Genomic DNA, 16,490 nt, shown 5'->3' with positions numbered 1-16,490 from the left:
GGTTTTATATTCATACATATAACACCTGCTGCATGGAGTTCTGCAACCCCTCGAGCAACATCAGCCCCATATCTACATTTGGTATAAATTTTAACATCACAACAAGAGCAATGGAATAAGACATATGTTGGTCACTGAAGGAATATTCTAAGTTGAAAACTTAAAAACAAAATGAGCACGATATGAAGTGGATAATACAAAATACTCATTTACTCATTAGTGCATTCAATTTAACAGTCCCCTAGACGCTATACAAATTAAAACAGAAAATGGGGGGAAAGTCAAACAAATAAATTGGAGGTAGTATTAGAACCAAGAAAACAAGATAAGGTGCATCTTTAGATGAAGCGTCGTTTGATATTTCAAGATACAACAATTCACACAATTTGATATGTTAGTTCTTTCAAAAATCACTGGACACGGGGAACATACCAATTGCCAACAAAACTTAACAAAAGAACAGCCCATTTTTGAAACCTAACAAAAGTATAATCCGCATATGATTCCACCACGAAGATATCTTCCAACAATAAGACTCAAGGCTTCCACTACTAAAAAGGTAAGGACTAGGACAAAAAGAAACGTGGCTGCAGCTGGTAATGACAAAGAGATATGACAACTACTTCAAGTTGTCTCCTCGCTTAAGAGAATCAGAGTACTCGGCACCAGAACATACAAATGTAAAGCTATCTTAGCAGATTCTTTCGAAAATGACACCAGGTTTTAGTTGCCTTTTTCACTAAAATCTGCGCACTTCCTATATATTTCTAACAGCAATTTCGGGCTTACTCCAGTAGTTTCCAATTGTGAATCAGGCAATCAAAGTTCGATACTTTAAGCACAAAATGATGACAGTAAAAAGGCAGAGACTAGGCAAAGAAAGAGAAGGCAAAGAGGAACCTTAAAATCTGCTCCAAAGTGAGCCTGCCTTCATTGCGTTGCATCTCAGACTGAACAGACCCATAACACCTGTCCATCAAAAGACAAAGAGATCCCTCCATCTTCACAACCCCATGGAAAGTACAAACATTCCTACACCACATGGACGCTCTCCGCAAGCTCTCAAGCTGTCCCTGCATCCAATCTACATCCATATCCTCCGTCAAAGTCATCTTTTTCACCGCCACACGGTGCTTACACCTCCCACCGCCGCCTGCAACAGTGGCATCCCACATCTCAACACCTCCAAAACCACCACCGCTCTCTTCCCCAATCTGCCTACCCAGCTTCATCTCCGGGTGAGCTCCAACCTCGATCACTGGACCACATGAGCTATTAATCGAGCTGGAGGCATGGAACCCGCGGGAGGAACGAGCTCTATCGTCATCGCTTCCATCGTCCTCGTCGTCTTCATCCTCGTCGTCTGTGTAATCGCAATCGAAGTTAGCGCCGCCGGAAGCGGCGTGGATGAGGGCAAGCATAGCGTAGTTCTTGCGCAAGCCCTGGACAGAGTTGCCAACAACAGACACGTGGCGGCAGCGGGGACAAGTGAGGGTAGTGTCGGAAGAAGTAGAGAACATCTTGGAAAGACAATCTTTGCAGAAGCCATGGCCGCATTGAAGCAATAGAGGAACTCTCTCGTCTTCGTTATACCGCGTGTGGCACACGGAACAACAAGGCACCTTCACTCTCCCAACCATTTGAGAGCTCCCAAAAAAAAAAAAGAGAAAGCCCTAAATTTAGGTCGCGAGATCAGAAGATGAGTAAACAAGGAGTGAAAGGCCAAAATCAATTTGAGAGTTCGTTCCCCTTTCAGAACATATCGGTGGGGGCAGGAAAAAAAAAAAAGAAGAAAGTCTTTAATTAAAGTCGATCCAGATCAAGACCAGAAGAACAGATCCATGGAGAGAGTTAGATCAAAATTGGCTGAGAAAATCAGACACGAGCAAAGAAAAAAAAAAAAATTGTAAGAAAATGTGAAAAAGGTTCTTCTTCAGGGTTTTATAGGATCATTTTTATTTTTATTTAACATTTTTTTTTTTTTGGTTATTGTTTTTTTTTGTTTTAATAATATATAATTTGGGTCTGGTTCGTCGGTTTTGACGGGTTGGTTGATTGGTGCCGTAAGCAGTTGAGCACGAACCCGTTCTCTGACTCTTCTTCACAAAAGTATTCGTCAACCAACAGCACTAAACCATAAGAACTTAAATGGCTAACTGGCCCAACAAGAAAACAAATCTATGCATAACAATGAACTCAACTAAGTAGAATATGTTATCTCGTAAGTCGTAACATAACAATGTGAACATCCTTTGACCGAGATTAGCATTTTTGGGACATACAAGTTCTTTCTATGATTTCACATTAATGTTTCCTTCATCACCTTTTTTGTCGTCAGCATCGACATTAGATTTCGACACAGATACAAAGAAGATGACCCCGTTTAAAGCCCACAAATACAGGGCTCTAAGCCCAAAATAGCGATATTGGTTAACACCAGCAATGTCAGATCGTCATCATGGTTTAAGTGGTTTTGTTTCATCTAACTTTTGGGTTTAGCATATTTAATCGCTGTTTACGGTTTCAACTTTATGCTCTAAATGATATTCTCCATTAACCAAATTATTCCCAAAATATAATTATTTTTTTACTTAAAGTAAACAATTCTTGATTTTTATTTTTTTTATTTTTTTGTTCTCCCGCTTTATACTCTCTCGTCTTCTCCACCTCTCTAACTGCCCCTTTTCCCTCAAACCCTAAGCTGCGTCCTGTTAATCCAAAGCTCTTTTTTTGCACTCAGCCCATGGCACCCATTGATCCACACTCATTCACCGATTCTTCTCATCCTCTCACCACGCATGTCTCCCTCTCTCTCTACCTCGATTTCAACTCCTCCATCATCCATGGCTCCGCTCTCCTCACTCTCTCCTCCGCCTTCTCCGGCGAACTCTCTCTTGATACTCGCTCCATTTCCATCGACACGGTTCTCGATCCTCTCACTCTCGCCCCTCTTCCTTACCGCGTCTCCGCCACACCCGATCCAATTCGAGGCACCCAAGTAGTCGTTGTCCTTTCCGGTCAGTCTTCAGTGCTAATCGTCTACTCCACTTCGCCTTCCGCTTCAGCTCTCCAGTGGCTATCTCCGCTTCAGACCTTCTCCAAATCTCACCCTTATGTCTACACTCAGTGTCAAGCCATTCACGCCAGATCCATTTTCCCATGCCAGGACACTCCCGCCGCGAGGATCCGCTACGACGTCGTTATGAACATACCAAATTCGTTATCTGCCGTCATGTCAGCTCGCCACGTCCGCCGTAGGCTTCCGGTTCCTGAGGAGGCTAAACATCTCGAGGCGGGGTCACTGGGATCGTCACTGTGGTCTGGTGAGGATAGAGTCGTGGAAGAGTTTGCTATGGAACAGCCTATTCCGCCTTATCTTTTTGCGTTCGCCGTAGGTGAGTTAGGGTTCAGGGAAGTTGGACCTAGGACTCGGGTATACACAGAGTCTGCTGCCGTTGAGCTTCTAGATGCGGCGGCACTGGAGTTTGCAGGGACTGAGGATATGATCAAGCAAGGGGAGATGCTGTTTGGAGATTACGAGTGGGAGAGATTTGACTTACTGGTGCTTCCTCCGAGTTTTCCTTATGGAGGGATGGAGAATCCAAGAATGGTTTTCCTGACGCCTACTGTGATCAAAGGAGACTCCTCTGGGGCTCAAGTTGTAGCTCACGAGCTTGCACATAGCTGGACTGGGAATTTGATCACCAACATCAACAATGAACATTTCTGGTTGAATGAGGTATTTTCTTGATTAGCTCTTTTAAATTCTCCCAAGTAGTTATGCTTCAGGGTAGAAAAAATTGTCCTGTGCTTAGGGTGTGTAACTGTGTGTGTCTGATTTTAGAGTCTGCATTGTTGATTGGAAAAAGCTTATTTATGATGTTCATGGCAATAGGGATTCACAACTTACGCAGAGAGGAGAATTGTGGAGGTTGTCCAAGGCGCAGATATAGCTACTTTGAACATGGGCATTGGTTGGAGGGGTTTGACGGATGAAATGGAACGGTTTAAAGACAATTTGGAGTGCACTAAGCTGTGGAACAACCAAGAAGGTGTTGATCCAGATGATGTATATTCTCAGGTTCCCTATGAAAAAGGATTCCAATTTGTCCTGCGAATTGAACGTCAGGTTAGTTGAATTGCCACCTCTGCTTTCTTATGTAATCTTTACAAGCGTGGTCACTTATTTACTGAAAAACTTTCAGATTGGAAGGACTGCTTTTGATGAATTCCTCAAGAAATACATTGCTACTTTTAAGTTCAAGTCCATCGATACCAATACATTTCTTGAGTTCCTGAAAGCAAACATCCCTGGCATAGAGAAAGAGATCAACCTACAGCTGTGGACTGAGGGAGTTGGTATACCAGAAGATGCATATGAACCAGTCTCAACCATTTACACAAAAATCATATCCCTGGCAAAAGAGTTTAAGGAAGGAAGGATGCCAAGTGAGGATGAGGTTGCTGAGTGGAACGGACAGGAATGGGAGTTGTACTTGGAGAATCTTCCTAAGTCATGTGAACCTTCTCAGGTACTTTTTACACTTCTTTTCTTCCTCTAAGATAACGGAGAGTTGTTAGGTGTGTTAGACTTAGGTTAAACGAACTGATAAGCTTTCATAAGGAAGAGATAAAGGCCTAATTAACAGTCAGCTAGACTCAATAATTACTCTTACATTAGTGTTAGGCTAGTCAATGGTTGTGGAAAGATCTCTTCAACTATTCTTTCTAAAGATTTAGTAATCTTGTTGTCTTGTATGTAATCGAGAATGCAAGATCTATAAAGGAAGAATTGGGAATCAGGTTCCAAAAACCGATGACTAACACATGTTTGCTTATTGGGTGATTCAGGTTATGGCCTTGGACAAGCGGTACAGACTAGCAGAATCAAAGGACTACGAAGTGAAGGTGTCGTTTCTGCAACTTGCAATCGCATCAAAGTGCAGAGAGTACCATGGGGAAGTGGAGAAAGCTCTAAAAGCGGTAGGAAGGATGAAGTACCTGCGTCCTCTCTTCACTGCTCTGGCACAAACTGGTGGAACAGAAGAGAAGCAACTCGCGAAGCAGGTGTTTGCAGAAGCTCGAGAAACTTACCACCCCATAGCTCAGGGAGTGGTTGAGTCAATCCTCTCTAAGTACATCTAAACAAGACCCTCTTTGTTATTAGCTTGAGATAGCAGTCCAAAAAAAAACAACAACATTTCAATAAAACCCAGTGACTGTAATAACAATTCGTGCTTTTGAGCCATAAACAAAATGAATGTGCCTTGCCTTGTTGATACATTACATTCTCCAAAAGATTAGTACAAGCTTACTTATAATAACTATTATGCATTGCTCTCATCCTCCAACTTTTTGATATAAGCCTTAAGCACCATGATCACCTCAATCGCCGGTGCTTGTAAAGTAGAGACGAGATTAATGGCCGGAGATTGCAGAGCGCCGAGCAGCTTGGCGTAGACCTCAGCACGAGTGGGCATGGTCTCGAGAACTTTGAAATTGTCAGGAGCGTAGAACTTACCTTCGAAGACGGCACCAGCAAAGTCATTGTCTTCAAGCTTGCGTTCCTTCTGGAAGCTCCGGTAGGGTTTGATGGCGGAAGGGATTTCATCAGTCTGAACGAAAAGCCAAGCGTTCATGCCTTTCATACAAGGCTTGAGAGCTTCCCATTTGGTGCCTTCAATGGCCTTAAAGACCAAAGTGTTCTTCGCGACGATGAGCTTCGTGGTGTCGGGGAGAGTTCTACGGAGGTCTTGAAACTGCTTGACGGTGAGGCCTTTGTAGTTGATGGCGGCGAGGAGATGGCAATTCTCGAGATGGGACTTGACCGCTTCGACTGTCTCTTCCTTTTTGTTACGAGACACGGCGGATCTGATGACCGGGAGGCGAGGGTAGTTTGGGGAATTCGAGGTTTTGGGTGTTACGGTTGAGATTCGCTGGTGGCAGAGAGGAGACAGCGAAGACGAGAAGGAGAGAAGAGCCACTTCCATTTTTTTTTTGCTTTGCTCAGAAGATGGATGAGACGAGGAAGAAGGAGACTGTGCTGCTGCTTCTGTGTGTGGAGGGAGAAGATAGAGAGATGACCAAACCAACTAACACAATCCACTCAGCAAAAATTTTTTGTTTTATTATTTTTTTTCTTATTTATTAAATGATAAAATTCGTAGGTTAATATAGACGGAACTATTAACTCCGTCTAATTGAACTCATTTCTCTTTAGACTGGTTCTGAAGAACAGACAACATTATGAGATCCCAACATTATCCACTGTTAATTTTTAATCAATAACTAGAACCCAAAATAAAATGTTTTACTCTGTAACTAGAGATCATTGGAGCATGTGTTGTCTGAAACCGAGAATTTCATAATTTACTACTCGAGAGAGTTGATAAAAGAAAACAAGAACACATATAAAAGAAGTAAAAACGGAGAAAATAAAATCTCTGTTGGCAAAAAAAATATTGATGTATGGATTCGTCCCTATAGTTTCTGTTTTGTGAATGTGAAAGTTAGAGAGTGTCCCAATTTGGGATATTAGAAGTAGCTTCATTCACCATCTTCACAAGCGTCACCTGCACCCACCACAAACACAATTAGGGTTCTCGCTCTCACACTTCTTGTCAACAATTGACCACAAGTAAAACTGTGATTCCTAAAGATATACTAACAGACTTATGCATATCATCTTCCCGGGAAGTAAAACCATTTCAAATTGACAAACTTAATTGAGCCTTTGTGTCTGAAGTTCCTAATAATAGTCTCGGATTCCCACTAAAAACCAATGAACATGATGTGAATAAGTTTTCCCCTATGAGCTATGTTTGTATGGACCTTACTGAATAGGATCAGATTAGAGTGGTAAATATATAACATACCACACTTTCTGGAACACCGCGAGGCGGCATGGACATGTTCCTCGGAGGAGGACCCCGCAAATGTGATCTCTTATCGAATCGCCACTCTCCTATTTTGCCATATGTCAGCTCACCCTATATTTAACAGTCAGGTAGTGTAGTAAGTTTAATACAAATGAAACTGATATAAGTGTTCTAACACGGAGTTCTGATGGGAGATCACTGAAACGTCCTAATTTAAAGACATTGCATACTTAGTAGTGTCACAAGTATCTAGCAAAGAAAACTTAAATAAACTAAGCAAAAACGAATGACCAAAAGATTTCATAATTAATGTGGGGATACTTGAAACAATTGACTGATCCAGATGTAAATCTGTTTTCAAATTTATCTTCCAAGAAATGTCAAACAGAACTCACCTTCATGTTGTAATCGCATCCATAAGTGTAATGGATGATAAACTTCCCCTTGGTAGACAAATCCCATGGAGGCTGAAAGATATGGTGAGAGCACTTAGGAATACGGAGCAAAGAAAAAACTTTTGTAACTTTTACAAAGAGAAAGTANTTGGGATATTAGAAGTAGCTTCATTCACCATCTTCACAAGCGTCACCTGCACCCACCACAAACACAATTAGGGTTCTCGCTCTCACACTTCTTGTCAACAATTGACCACAAGTAAAACTGTGATTCCTAAAGATATACTAACAGACTTATGCATATCATCTTCCCGGGAAGTAAAACCATTTCAAATTGACAAACTTAATTGAGCCTTTGTGTCTGAAGTTCCTAATAATAGTCTCGGATTCCCACTAAAAACCAATGAACATGATGTGAATAAGTTTTCCCCTATGAGCTATGTTTGTATGGACCTTACTGAATAGGATCAGATTAGAGTGGTAAATATATAACATACCACACTTTCTGGAACACCGCGAGGCGGCATGGACATGTTCCTCGGAGGAGGACCCCGCAAATGTGATCTCTTATCGAATCGCCACTCTCCTATTTTGCCATATGTCAGCTCACCCTATATTTAACAGTCAGGTAGTGTAGTAAGTTTAATACAAATGAAACTGATATAAGTGTTCTAACACGGAGTTCTGATGGGAGATCACTGAAACGTCCTAATTTAAAGACATTGCATACTTAGTAGTGTCACAAGTATCTAGCAAAGAAAACTTAAATAAACTAAGCAAAAACGAATGACCAAAAGATTTCATAATTAATGTGGGGATACTTGAAACAATTGACTGATCCAGATGTAAATCTGTTTTCAAATTTATCTTCCAAGAAATGTCAAACAGAACTCACCTTCATGTTGTAATCGCATCCATAAGTGTAATGGATGATAAACTTCCCCTTGGTAGACAAATCCCATGGAGGCTGAAAGATATGGTGAGAGCACTTAGGAATACGGAGCAAAGAAAAAACTTTTGTAACTTTTACAAAGAGAAAGTAAACAAGAACAAGTTTGACGTGGAAACGAATATCACTGCAGTAATCAGCGCAAGCCCGATTCCTACCTGAAGCATGAAATCCTTCCGAAGTATGTGCCGCACCCCATGCAAAGCAGAGGCAATTGCATAACCGTACCTTATCAAACAGACAAGAGAAGAATAAAGATGTCACTTAACAATGATGGGATTCAAAAGATGGAGAGCCAATTTATGAATAAAGACTTGGTTTTCAGTGCTAACATTTCTAGCACCCATCCAAATGCCTTATCAGTTTCTGGATCATTTTTCATTGTCAGCGAGATATTCATCCATGTAGGAGCGATCTTTTCAAGTGATTCCTGATGCATGTCAACATCAAGTTTAAAGCATAAGCAGGAGAAACAACATACGACCTCTAGAGATCTTTGATGCCCAAGTCAAATGTGTGAGACAGAAATAACCACATACAAAGATTTTAGCATAAAGAATCTCACCTTGCTTATAATAACAGGAGAGTTTCCAATGGGATCAATATTTGTTACCGGGCCCATCCCCACTGGATAATACTTTCTGACAATGTGTTCGTACTTTTCAGGAGTAATATAGAAAAAAGGAAACGCTGCTGGGAATCCTCCAACAGCCAAATTGGGTAGGGGGTTAACAAATATATGATCAGGCTCTGCCATGAGCACATAACTGCACCGACATTTAAATGCATGAGACTTAGCAAACAGTAGAATGTGTTTTGTTGAAAAAGAGGGAGACAGGACTTACTCTTCCTTGATGGTAGCTCTTTCAAGCCATTGCACGAATGCCCAAGGTCTATTCAAGACAACATACCCCTACATGCATGATCACAAGTGATTCAGTGATAAAACCATCAACAAAACTGAGACCAAGTGGGAATTAATAAATAAAAAGGCATACCCGATCAAGACCTGGGGGAAGAGGATCAACCACAAAAGTGGGTATTTCATCCATCAAGTTATCGGAGTTACCCGAGTGCAAAATGCGTGTGAAGCCTCCCATACCAGAACCAGGAAGAGCTTTCTTCTGCTGATACCAATAATACATAATACGACACTGCCACTTATTATAAGGTGCATCTGTGGCGGTTAGAGCAACATGAAAAGGTGCTGGAGAAGTCTTGGCCTTTCTAATGTTTAGAGGCATCTGAACAACAGGATCATCAACAAGTGGAGTCCCATATGAATTACTCACACCAGATCTATTGTGAACTATAAGTGTCAGAAGATTATATGTCACAACAAAGAACCCAAAACCCAACAAGCACAGAAGCAAGCCCGACGCTTTCCCCATTTGTATATTCTCAAATCAAAACACTAAATTACAAAGCAAGCGCAATGGTGATTCCACTATACTACTGCCTTCAAGCGTAGCAGCATAGATTCATAGCAGTAAAGCTCACAAATTCATTCCTGCAACCAAAGGTGATGATTTTAAAAAAAAAACGAATCGTGACGAGCCTAAGCTGATGCAACTTTGCAAAATTGAGAACCAAGCCGTCAAAAATGTGTCGACTTTATGAGAATTAACCGATCAAATTGGCTAAAGTTGCATCGATTTCGAGTCAAATCAACAGATCAGTTATAAGGGATAGAGAGTTTGAGATTCGAGAAAAAAAAGTAAAAGATCTGAAGAAGGAGAAACCCACAAATAAAAATTAAGAATTTTGAAAGCTTACAGATTCTTCGTGGAGAAGGAATTAGGAGTGTCGCCGGAGAAGAATAAGAGATGTGGAGGAGGAATAATTAATGCGAAGTGGGGTTGACTAAGACTAACGATGCGTCATTAACGAATTAAGAAAACACATGTCCACAAATCTGATTTGACAAATGGTGTTAGGAGGATCGTGCGGTGCCAATAGAAATTATGCCGATGGCTTTGCAAAAAATACTAGTTTATAAATTATAGAGGAAAACTACAAAAACCAAACAAAAAGGTTCTTCAGGAAGTGCTAGTGTGTGCATAACACGTTTTTGGAAATTGATTACGTGAATCTCTAATTTGCCAACGAATTAACACACTTATTATTAGTGCCAAAATATTTAATTTGGGAATTTACTGTCGTTGGAATCATTTATGTACTTGTACGAATGGTTGTGTTAGTGTAGTGGCCGTTGTAAATGATAAGAATATTCCCCAAAATATGGTTATTGATCACATGGCTTGACAGCTTGTAACATACCAATGGTATGGATTGGCAAATATGACTTACAGATGGCCAATACAACTTGTGTGTGGTTTTGGTTTTCCGACCTTCAGTTTGATTTGATTTTACGACCTATTTCTTTCTACATTTATCTTCATATTTTGAGGTTTTTCTTACTTTTGGAAACGTGCTCCTCGCTATCGAGCTCCCGAGAATCTGATCGTAGCTGTCAGTTTTACGCGCAAGCCACTCAAAAGTATACGTTACTGACACATTTTTGAGTTGGTTGAATGAACTTATCGTGATGGGTAACTTCCACGTCTTACATTTCTCTTTCCCATTTTCTTTATTCAATAACTCTGATTTGCCTTACTTCGGCGTTTTTTTCTACATCTCTATCAATAATGTTCACGAGAGACTACTAATAATAGAACAACGAATATGCATTAGTAAGCTACAGAACGGTAACATCGTATTTTGTGGTTCGAAGGAGTTAAATCTCCCTCCCAAAAAAAAAATTATTCCATATAACAAAAAAAATTATCGCCGTAAGATAAATTTCCCCTCGCTCCTCTCTAATTTAATGGGAAAATATTTCATCAATATCTTTTCTTTCTCAAGTCTGAAACTGCAAGAATAATAGAAAAAGAAAGCCGAAGCTTTATAAGTGACTAGGGGATTTAGTAACTGAGGCACCTCCAGATCCGTACTTCTTGCCGAAGACGATTAACTGAAGCTTGTCGTAGCCAGCAAGCACACCAGCACCTGCAATAGCACGCAGGATGTTGGCACCAGCACCCTTGAACAGTGACTTGGCTCCTTCGTTCTTCAGGATCTGTTGGAAGGCATCCATCGAACTCTTGTACTTCACTGCTTCACCTGATGTCATCATCATTCTTCTTCGGACCGTGTCAATCGGGTAGGATGCAAGACCCGCTCCATTGGTGATGAGCCATCCAAGAGCAAAACTAGCGAAGAAGCTGTCCTGAAATGTCCAGCGATGAAAGAGATAAATCAACATTAGAATCAAACAAGCCATGATCCCTTAATTATTTCTTAAGATTTCACTTTATATATGTAAAACTGCTCAAACGAACCTGCATGTCTCCAGTGAGAAGAACAGGCTTCACAGAGTCGTACAGTCCAAAGTAGAGACCACGGTAGACAATAATACCAGCACAGGAGATGTTGAATCCACGGTAAAGTCCAGCAATACCATCCGACCTGAGGGTCTTCTTGTAGACATCAACAAGACCATTGAACTGCCTTTCACCTCCTTTCTTGGCAGACTTAGAGTCATTGGCAAGACGGGTACGTGCATAGTCAAGAGAGTACACAAAGAGAAGGGATGAGGCACCAGCAGCACCTCCAGATGCCAAGTTACCAGCAAACCACTTCCAGTAGCCATCCTTGTCTTTCTTGAAGTTGAAAAGCCTCTTGAAGTAATCTTTGAATGCAAAGTTCAAGGCCTAGCAAGTGAGAGATAGATCAGATATAATCGAACTGGACATTTTTTTTAAAGCAAAGAAGTGAAGCTTAACCAACCTGAGTGGGGAAGTAACGGATAACGTTAGCAGTGTTTCCTCTCCACAACGAACCAAAGCCCTCATCCTTAATTGTCCTGCCGAAACAGTCACCAATACCCTTGTAAGGCTGAGAGAGCCTGCCAGCCTTGAGCATCTCATCCTGGTTTTGAATCAAAAGCTTGACACGCTCAATGGGAGCAGCAGCGGTCTTCGAGACAGCAGCAGAAACACCACCCATCAAGAAATCAATAGCAAAGTTAGTGAACCCTTTCTCTCCTGGAGCTTGGACGAACACAGGAGAAGTGGTAGTTGCAATCCGAGATGCGGCCGCAAGAGGATATTGAAACGCAGCATTCGAGTAGTTTCCGTATGATGCTCGCCTTTGGTATGTAGCAGGGCTCTGAAACGCGGAAGCATAACCCTGAACATCCTGAGAAACACTAGAACGCAAAAATTGGCCAGAAGAAGCCTTCTGCAGAATCGTGGGGTGCTGAGTCTGTTCAACCATTTTGACCTCTACAAAAAAAGTAAACAAACATTAATGAAACTATTAAGACATGGATTATGCTGTAAACTGCAGCAACAACACTAATCCACCACAAAACGTAACCAATAAAAAAGGCTTGATGGGGAAACTAATACAAACACGGTTCAGCTTATAATGTAAATGAAATCTAGTAAGTAACAACATCAATCTCATATAAGCAACATCAATCTCATATATAACCGTCAACGAGGTCCGCACAATAGATCCATACATTAGTAACAAAATGGTGGGAATATAAGCAACAGAGCCAAATCATTTCCTATGATTCCACAAGCAGATCTATCGTATCGAAACATTCACACTCAGCACGCGATCTACGTTCAAACTAAATCAAGAATTACGCATGGAAACCATCGGATCGTCGATACAACACGAGACGCTAATATCATTTTTTTACCTTGTTTGATAATAGACTGTGAAACAGATCAATAAAAAAAAAAGCAAATGAAGAAACAGAGAGAAACAACGAGATTTTAAAGCGAGAGGTAACCAACAATTACCTAAGAAAAAATCGATGGCAAAGCGAAACAGAGGGAGCGAGATTCTTCGCCCTTACTTATATAGGGTGTGGTGAGAGCGAAGAAGACGAAGCAGAGAATTTGCGTTTTGTGTGGCGAAGAGGCGAGTCTTTCTATTGCCCTTCACGAAAAATAGGGTCGCACTAGATAGAAACCAGGTGTAACGCTCCTTTAATATGCGTTCTGAAGCTCTAAAACCGTTAGATCATCGAGAGTGGAATACAGAATGATTGTGAGCCGTTGATTGTGATTACTAAAGGAAATAACTTGGTTTAAGGAAAGGTATAAACTGAGTAATGGCCCTTCGATCTTGCCAGCTTTTTTGGCGCCTAAAATCAGGAAACATTTATTTATTTTATTTGCGATTTTTGGTAGTCAACCATGAATCCATGATGAAATTTTAAGCATTTCTTTAATTAAAAAAAAATACTCATTTATAATTGGGTCAAAGTTGATTAATAATAACGTGAAAACACAACAAGCTCAGTCCACCAGCGGCGTCAAATTATAGACTCTGGCCTGGCGTATGCAGTCCGCTATGATCGACGCATTGTACAAAATTATACCCCGTAGTTTCTATTAGGGCATATTCATCGATTACCATTAGGTGTCAAAAAAAATTCAATAATAATATTTTAATTTAATTTAATAATTTAATTATTTTTTAGTTTGTCAACCAATCAAGTGATGATGACAAATGTAGTGTCTTAATTGTTCTAGAAGGAGACATTTCTCATTCATCTCTCCACCTTTTTCTTTTTTTAAAATTTTTTTAATTCTTTTTATCCTCTATCAAATATGTCTGATGGGAGTGCTCTAATTGTCACTGATCCATGGGATGTTTTTATTTATTGTAGATCTTTGACTTTAATTTTCACTCTAATCTTCAGGCTTTGTGATGCTCCCTATCAAAAAATATATCTGACTCTATCTATAATCTTCATGCTGTCATATATGATATATCCCACGTCTTCTAGTTATAGATTATGCTACGTGACTTTTGTGCGTTATTCCTTTGTTTTCAGCTCATGTTTGACAAAGGACTGAACCATTATCGCAAAACACATGCATGCTAGAAGCTCAAAAGGTGCAAACATACAAGTTCAAGATGATTTGACTATATATGTAGTATTATATATATATATATATATATCTATATATATATACAATCTGAGGGAGCTAAAATCATCCAACGAGTTAGAGAAAGCTGGTCAATCATCAGGAAACTGCACCATTGCAACTAACTCTGCACAGTCTATCTCAAAAAGATGACAATCAAGACCCCCGGCCAGGAGACACTCCATAGCCCAGATTAATGCTTGCAACTCCGAGTGTAGCGTAGAAGGACCACGCCGAAGACAGCGAGCTCCCAAAGATAAAGTCGTCTCTTGGCTGCTACAATACCACCACCCCAACCCCACAAAAGGATCTGAACCTTTTCAGGAACCATTTATCTGACATCGAGGGGTGGGGTCCCGTACCTCCAAAGGTGGCGGTGGGTGTAAATATCCTACAGAGAAGGACTTGGCCTCCTCCCACAATAATTTTTCATGCTCCGCCTGATTTAAAATATTCGTGGGCTCTGCTTCTATTCCTTGAAAAACTTTTTTATTCCTGTCTTTCCAAATGGACCATACAATCCAGGGTAAGCGGTAGTTTAAATTTGAGATCCCGGACTGGGAGGCTGCCCGCCAAAAAATGTAATCCAAATTCGTATATACGGAGTCGTAAGGAAATCCTTCCAGGACCAGCCCAACGGGAGACACCTCCCAAACCCGCCGCAAACGAGGGCATTCAAAAAGAGCCTGATTAATAGTCTCTACCCCCGACCCACACCGCATACACATAACATCGCAGCCGACACCCCTGTGGGCTAGCCGGTCCAACACAGGGAGAGTCCCAGACGCAATCTGCCAGAAAAAGTGTTGCACCTTCGGAGGGACCTCAAGTTTCCAAGCTTGTGCCATAAGAGCCGTGCACGACAGACCGTATTCAACTTCCATGAGCATTTCCCGTGCTAGTCGATAGCCCGATCGGACTGAATACTTTCCAAATTTGGTATAATGCCAAATCAAACGATCCGGTTTATATGATTTACTAACCGTCATACTTCGAATGAGCGCAATATCTGCCGGATCCATGAACTCCTCGAGAATAGGAAAATGTCATTCCCTCGTGACTGGGTTAATTAAATGATTAACCATCAAATTAGGATGCAATAACCTCCCTCTACCATTAGCAAGGTGCGGCTGATGATCTGGTATCTATGGATCACGCCAAACCGAGATACTACAACCAGAATCATCCGGACGTCAAATGTGAGGGCTGATTGTCTTGCTCGTTCTTCAAGATCTTTACTTTATGAAACCACCTTTGTAAACTTTTATCCTCCGGATTGGACAACCAACGGTGAAGTTATATTTTAATTTTAATGTTTGGTTGGAAAAAAAAAATATATATATATATATATATATATATACAATTACTTGTAAGACGTGCTACAATCCGCACTAACCAGGACTGAACCATTTTTTTGATACTGTAGTGTATTATAATATTCGAAGGTTATTATTACAAGGTCATCGTCTCATCCAATCGTATTGGGTCTAAATTTCAAATAGCATCGATCGAACATATATTGGATCATGATAGATGGTCGTAATTAAGTAGCCCACCCGGTGTCTTTGTTTCGGACTTAACGAACAAGAAGTAACAAAGCAGCTGTCCTACATTTTCTTGGTATAAGGTATGAGAGTAATAGTTGATTAATGGCTATCAATGCAAAAACCAATCTGCGAGCCACGTCAATGCATCACGAGACGATTCAATTTACGGGTGAAGTGTTTCAATCTGCTCCGGCTCCACTATGAATACATGAATAATTATGTGTGTTTTCATATTACAATTCACACATATACGCTATATCAAGATTTTAATGATGAGTAGTGACACAACACAACAATGATCTTATTAGTACAACTACTAAAGTACGAATGCTAACTTCTAAAAGCCTAAAAAAAAACAGTAAACTAATCGTTTCTTAATTAATTGTTGACATAATAGTTATCGCTTGTTTAGAACCGACCGGCGTACAGATACGCTTCTCAAGGGCCAAAGGCTTTGAACCCTAACTTCGAGGGGTTTGGCTTTGCCGAGAAGAAAAAAAACAAGAAAAACCCTAATCTTTGCAAAATTATGTACGGTGAATCGATGCAACAGCTCCCACCAATACAAAACCAGCACCTAGGGGGACCTATCCCCGGCGGCGATTTGCACAGGGGTTCACAGATGCCGCCACAGCCTATGATGCGGCAGTCATCAGCTTCTTCCACTAACATCAATACCGAATATTACCACTCATCTGCCCCAAACAATTCCTTCGACCGTAACTAGCTCTTTAAAGACTCGACCTTTTTTTTTTTTTTTTTTTTTT

The 16,490-nt window shown here is 40.7% G+C and overlaps 5 protein-coding genes across 7 annotated transcripts in view; 2 read left to right on the top strand and 3 right to left on the bottom strand.

Annotated features, from left to right (window-relative positions):
- On the top strand, positions 2,744 to 5,283 carry LOC104735355 (leukotriene A-4 hydrolase homolog). Its single transcript, XM_010455128.2, has 4 exons — positions 2,744 to 3,739; positions 3,896 to 4,129; positions 4,206 to 4,532; positions 4,852 to 5,283. The coding sequence occupies exons 1-4, from the start codon at positions 2,744 to 2,746 to the stop codon at positions 5,143 to 5,145; spliced, it is 1,851 nt and encodes a 616-aa protein (XP_010453430.1). The 3' UTR covers positions 5,146 to 5,283.
- On the bottom strand, positions 5,181 to 6,110 carry LOC104735356 (50S ribosomal protein L10, chloroplastic). Its single transcript, XM_010455129.2, has one exon. It carries the CDS (start codon positions 5,988 to 5,990, stop codon positions 5,328 to 5,330), a length of 663 nt encoding a protein of 220 aa, XP_010453431.1. The 5' UTR covers positions 5,991 to 6,110; the 3' UTR covers positions 5,181 to 5,327.
- LOC104735354 lies at positions 6,342 to 10,337 on the bottom strand. Of its 2 annotated transcripts, XM_010455127.2 has the most exons (9): positions 9,999 to 10,337; positions 9,221 to 9,732; positions 9,068 to 9,135; positions 8,788 to 8,989; positions 8,555 to 8,652; positions 8,381 to 8,450; positions 8,169 to 8,240; positions 7,771 to 7,884; positions 6,342 to 6,572 (listed from the first exon to the last, which is right to left on the bottom strand). In XM_010455127.2, exons 2-9 carry the CDS (start codon positions 9,611 to 9,613, stop codon positions 6,510 to 6,512), a joined length of 1,080 nt encoding a protein of 359 aa, XP_010453429.1. In that variant the 5' UTR covers positions 9,614 to 9,732; positions 9,999 to 10,337; the 3' UTR covers positions 6,342 to 6,509. The 2 variants fall into 2 exon arrangements, with proteins under 2 accessions (XP_010453429.1, XP_019090196.1); XM_019234651.1 differs by lacking the exon at positions 9,999 to 10,337 and having other exon boundaries at positions 9,221 to 9,992.
- On the bottom strand, positions 10,892 to 13,187 carry LOC104735353 (ADP,ATP carrier protein 2, mitochondrial). Its single transcript, XM_010455126.2, has 4 exons — positions 13,040 to 13,187; positions 12,012 to 12,508; positions 11,564 to 11,935; positions 10,892 to 11,451 (listed from the first exon to the last, which is right to left on the bottom strand). The coding sequence occupies exons 2-4, from the start codon at positions 12,498 to 12,500 to the stop codon at positions 11,128 to 11,130; spliced, it is 1,185 nt and encodes a 394-aa protein (XP_010453428.1). The 5' UTR covers positions 12,501 to 12,508; positions 13,040 to 13,187; the 3' UTR covers positions 10,892 to 11,127.
- Positions 16,104 to 16,490, top strand: part of LOC104735352 (flowering time control protein FY) — a 5,511-nt gene continuing 5,124 nt past the window's right edge. For both annotated transcript variants that reach the window (XM_010455123.1, XM_010455122.2), the window contains exon 1: positions 16,104 to 16,442. In XM_010455123.1, the coding sequence (XP_010453425.1) occupies positions 16,253 to 16,442 (190 nt within the window). In that variant the 5' untranslated portion in view covers positions 16,104 to 16,252. The remainder of the gene's footprint in view (positions 16,443 to 16,490) is intronic.

Source organism: Camelina sativa, chromosome 13 (assembly GCF_000633955.1).
Source record: "Camelina sativa cultivar DH55 chromosome 13, Cs, whole genome shotgun sequence".
Classification (NCBI taxonomy): Eukaryota; Viridiplantae; Streptophyta; class Magnoliopsida; order Brassicales; family Brassicaceae; genus Camelina; species Camelina sativa.
This window is presented reverse-complemented; position numbering and strand designations above follow the sequence as displayed.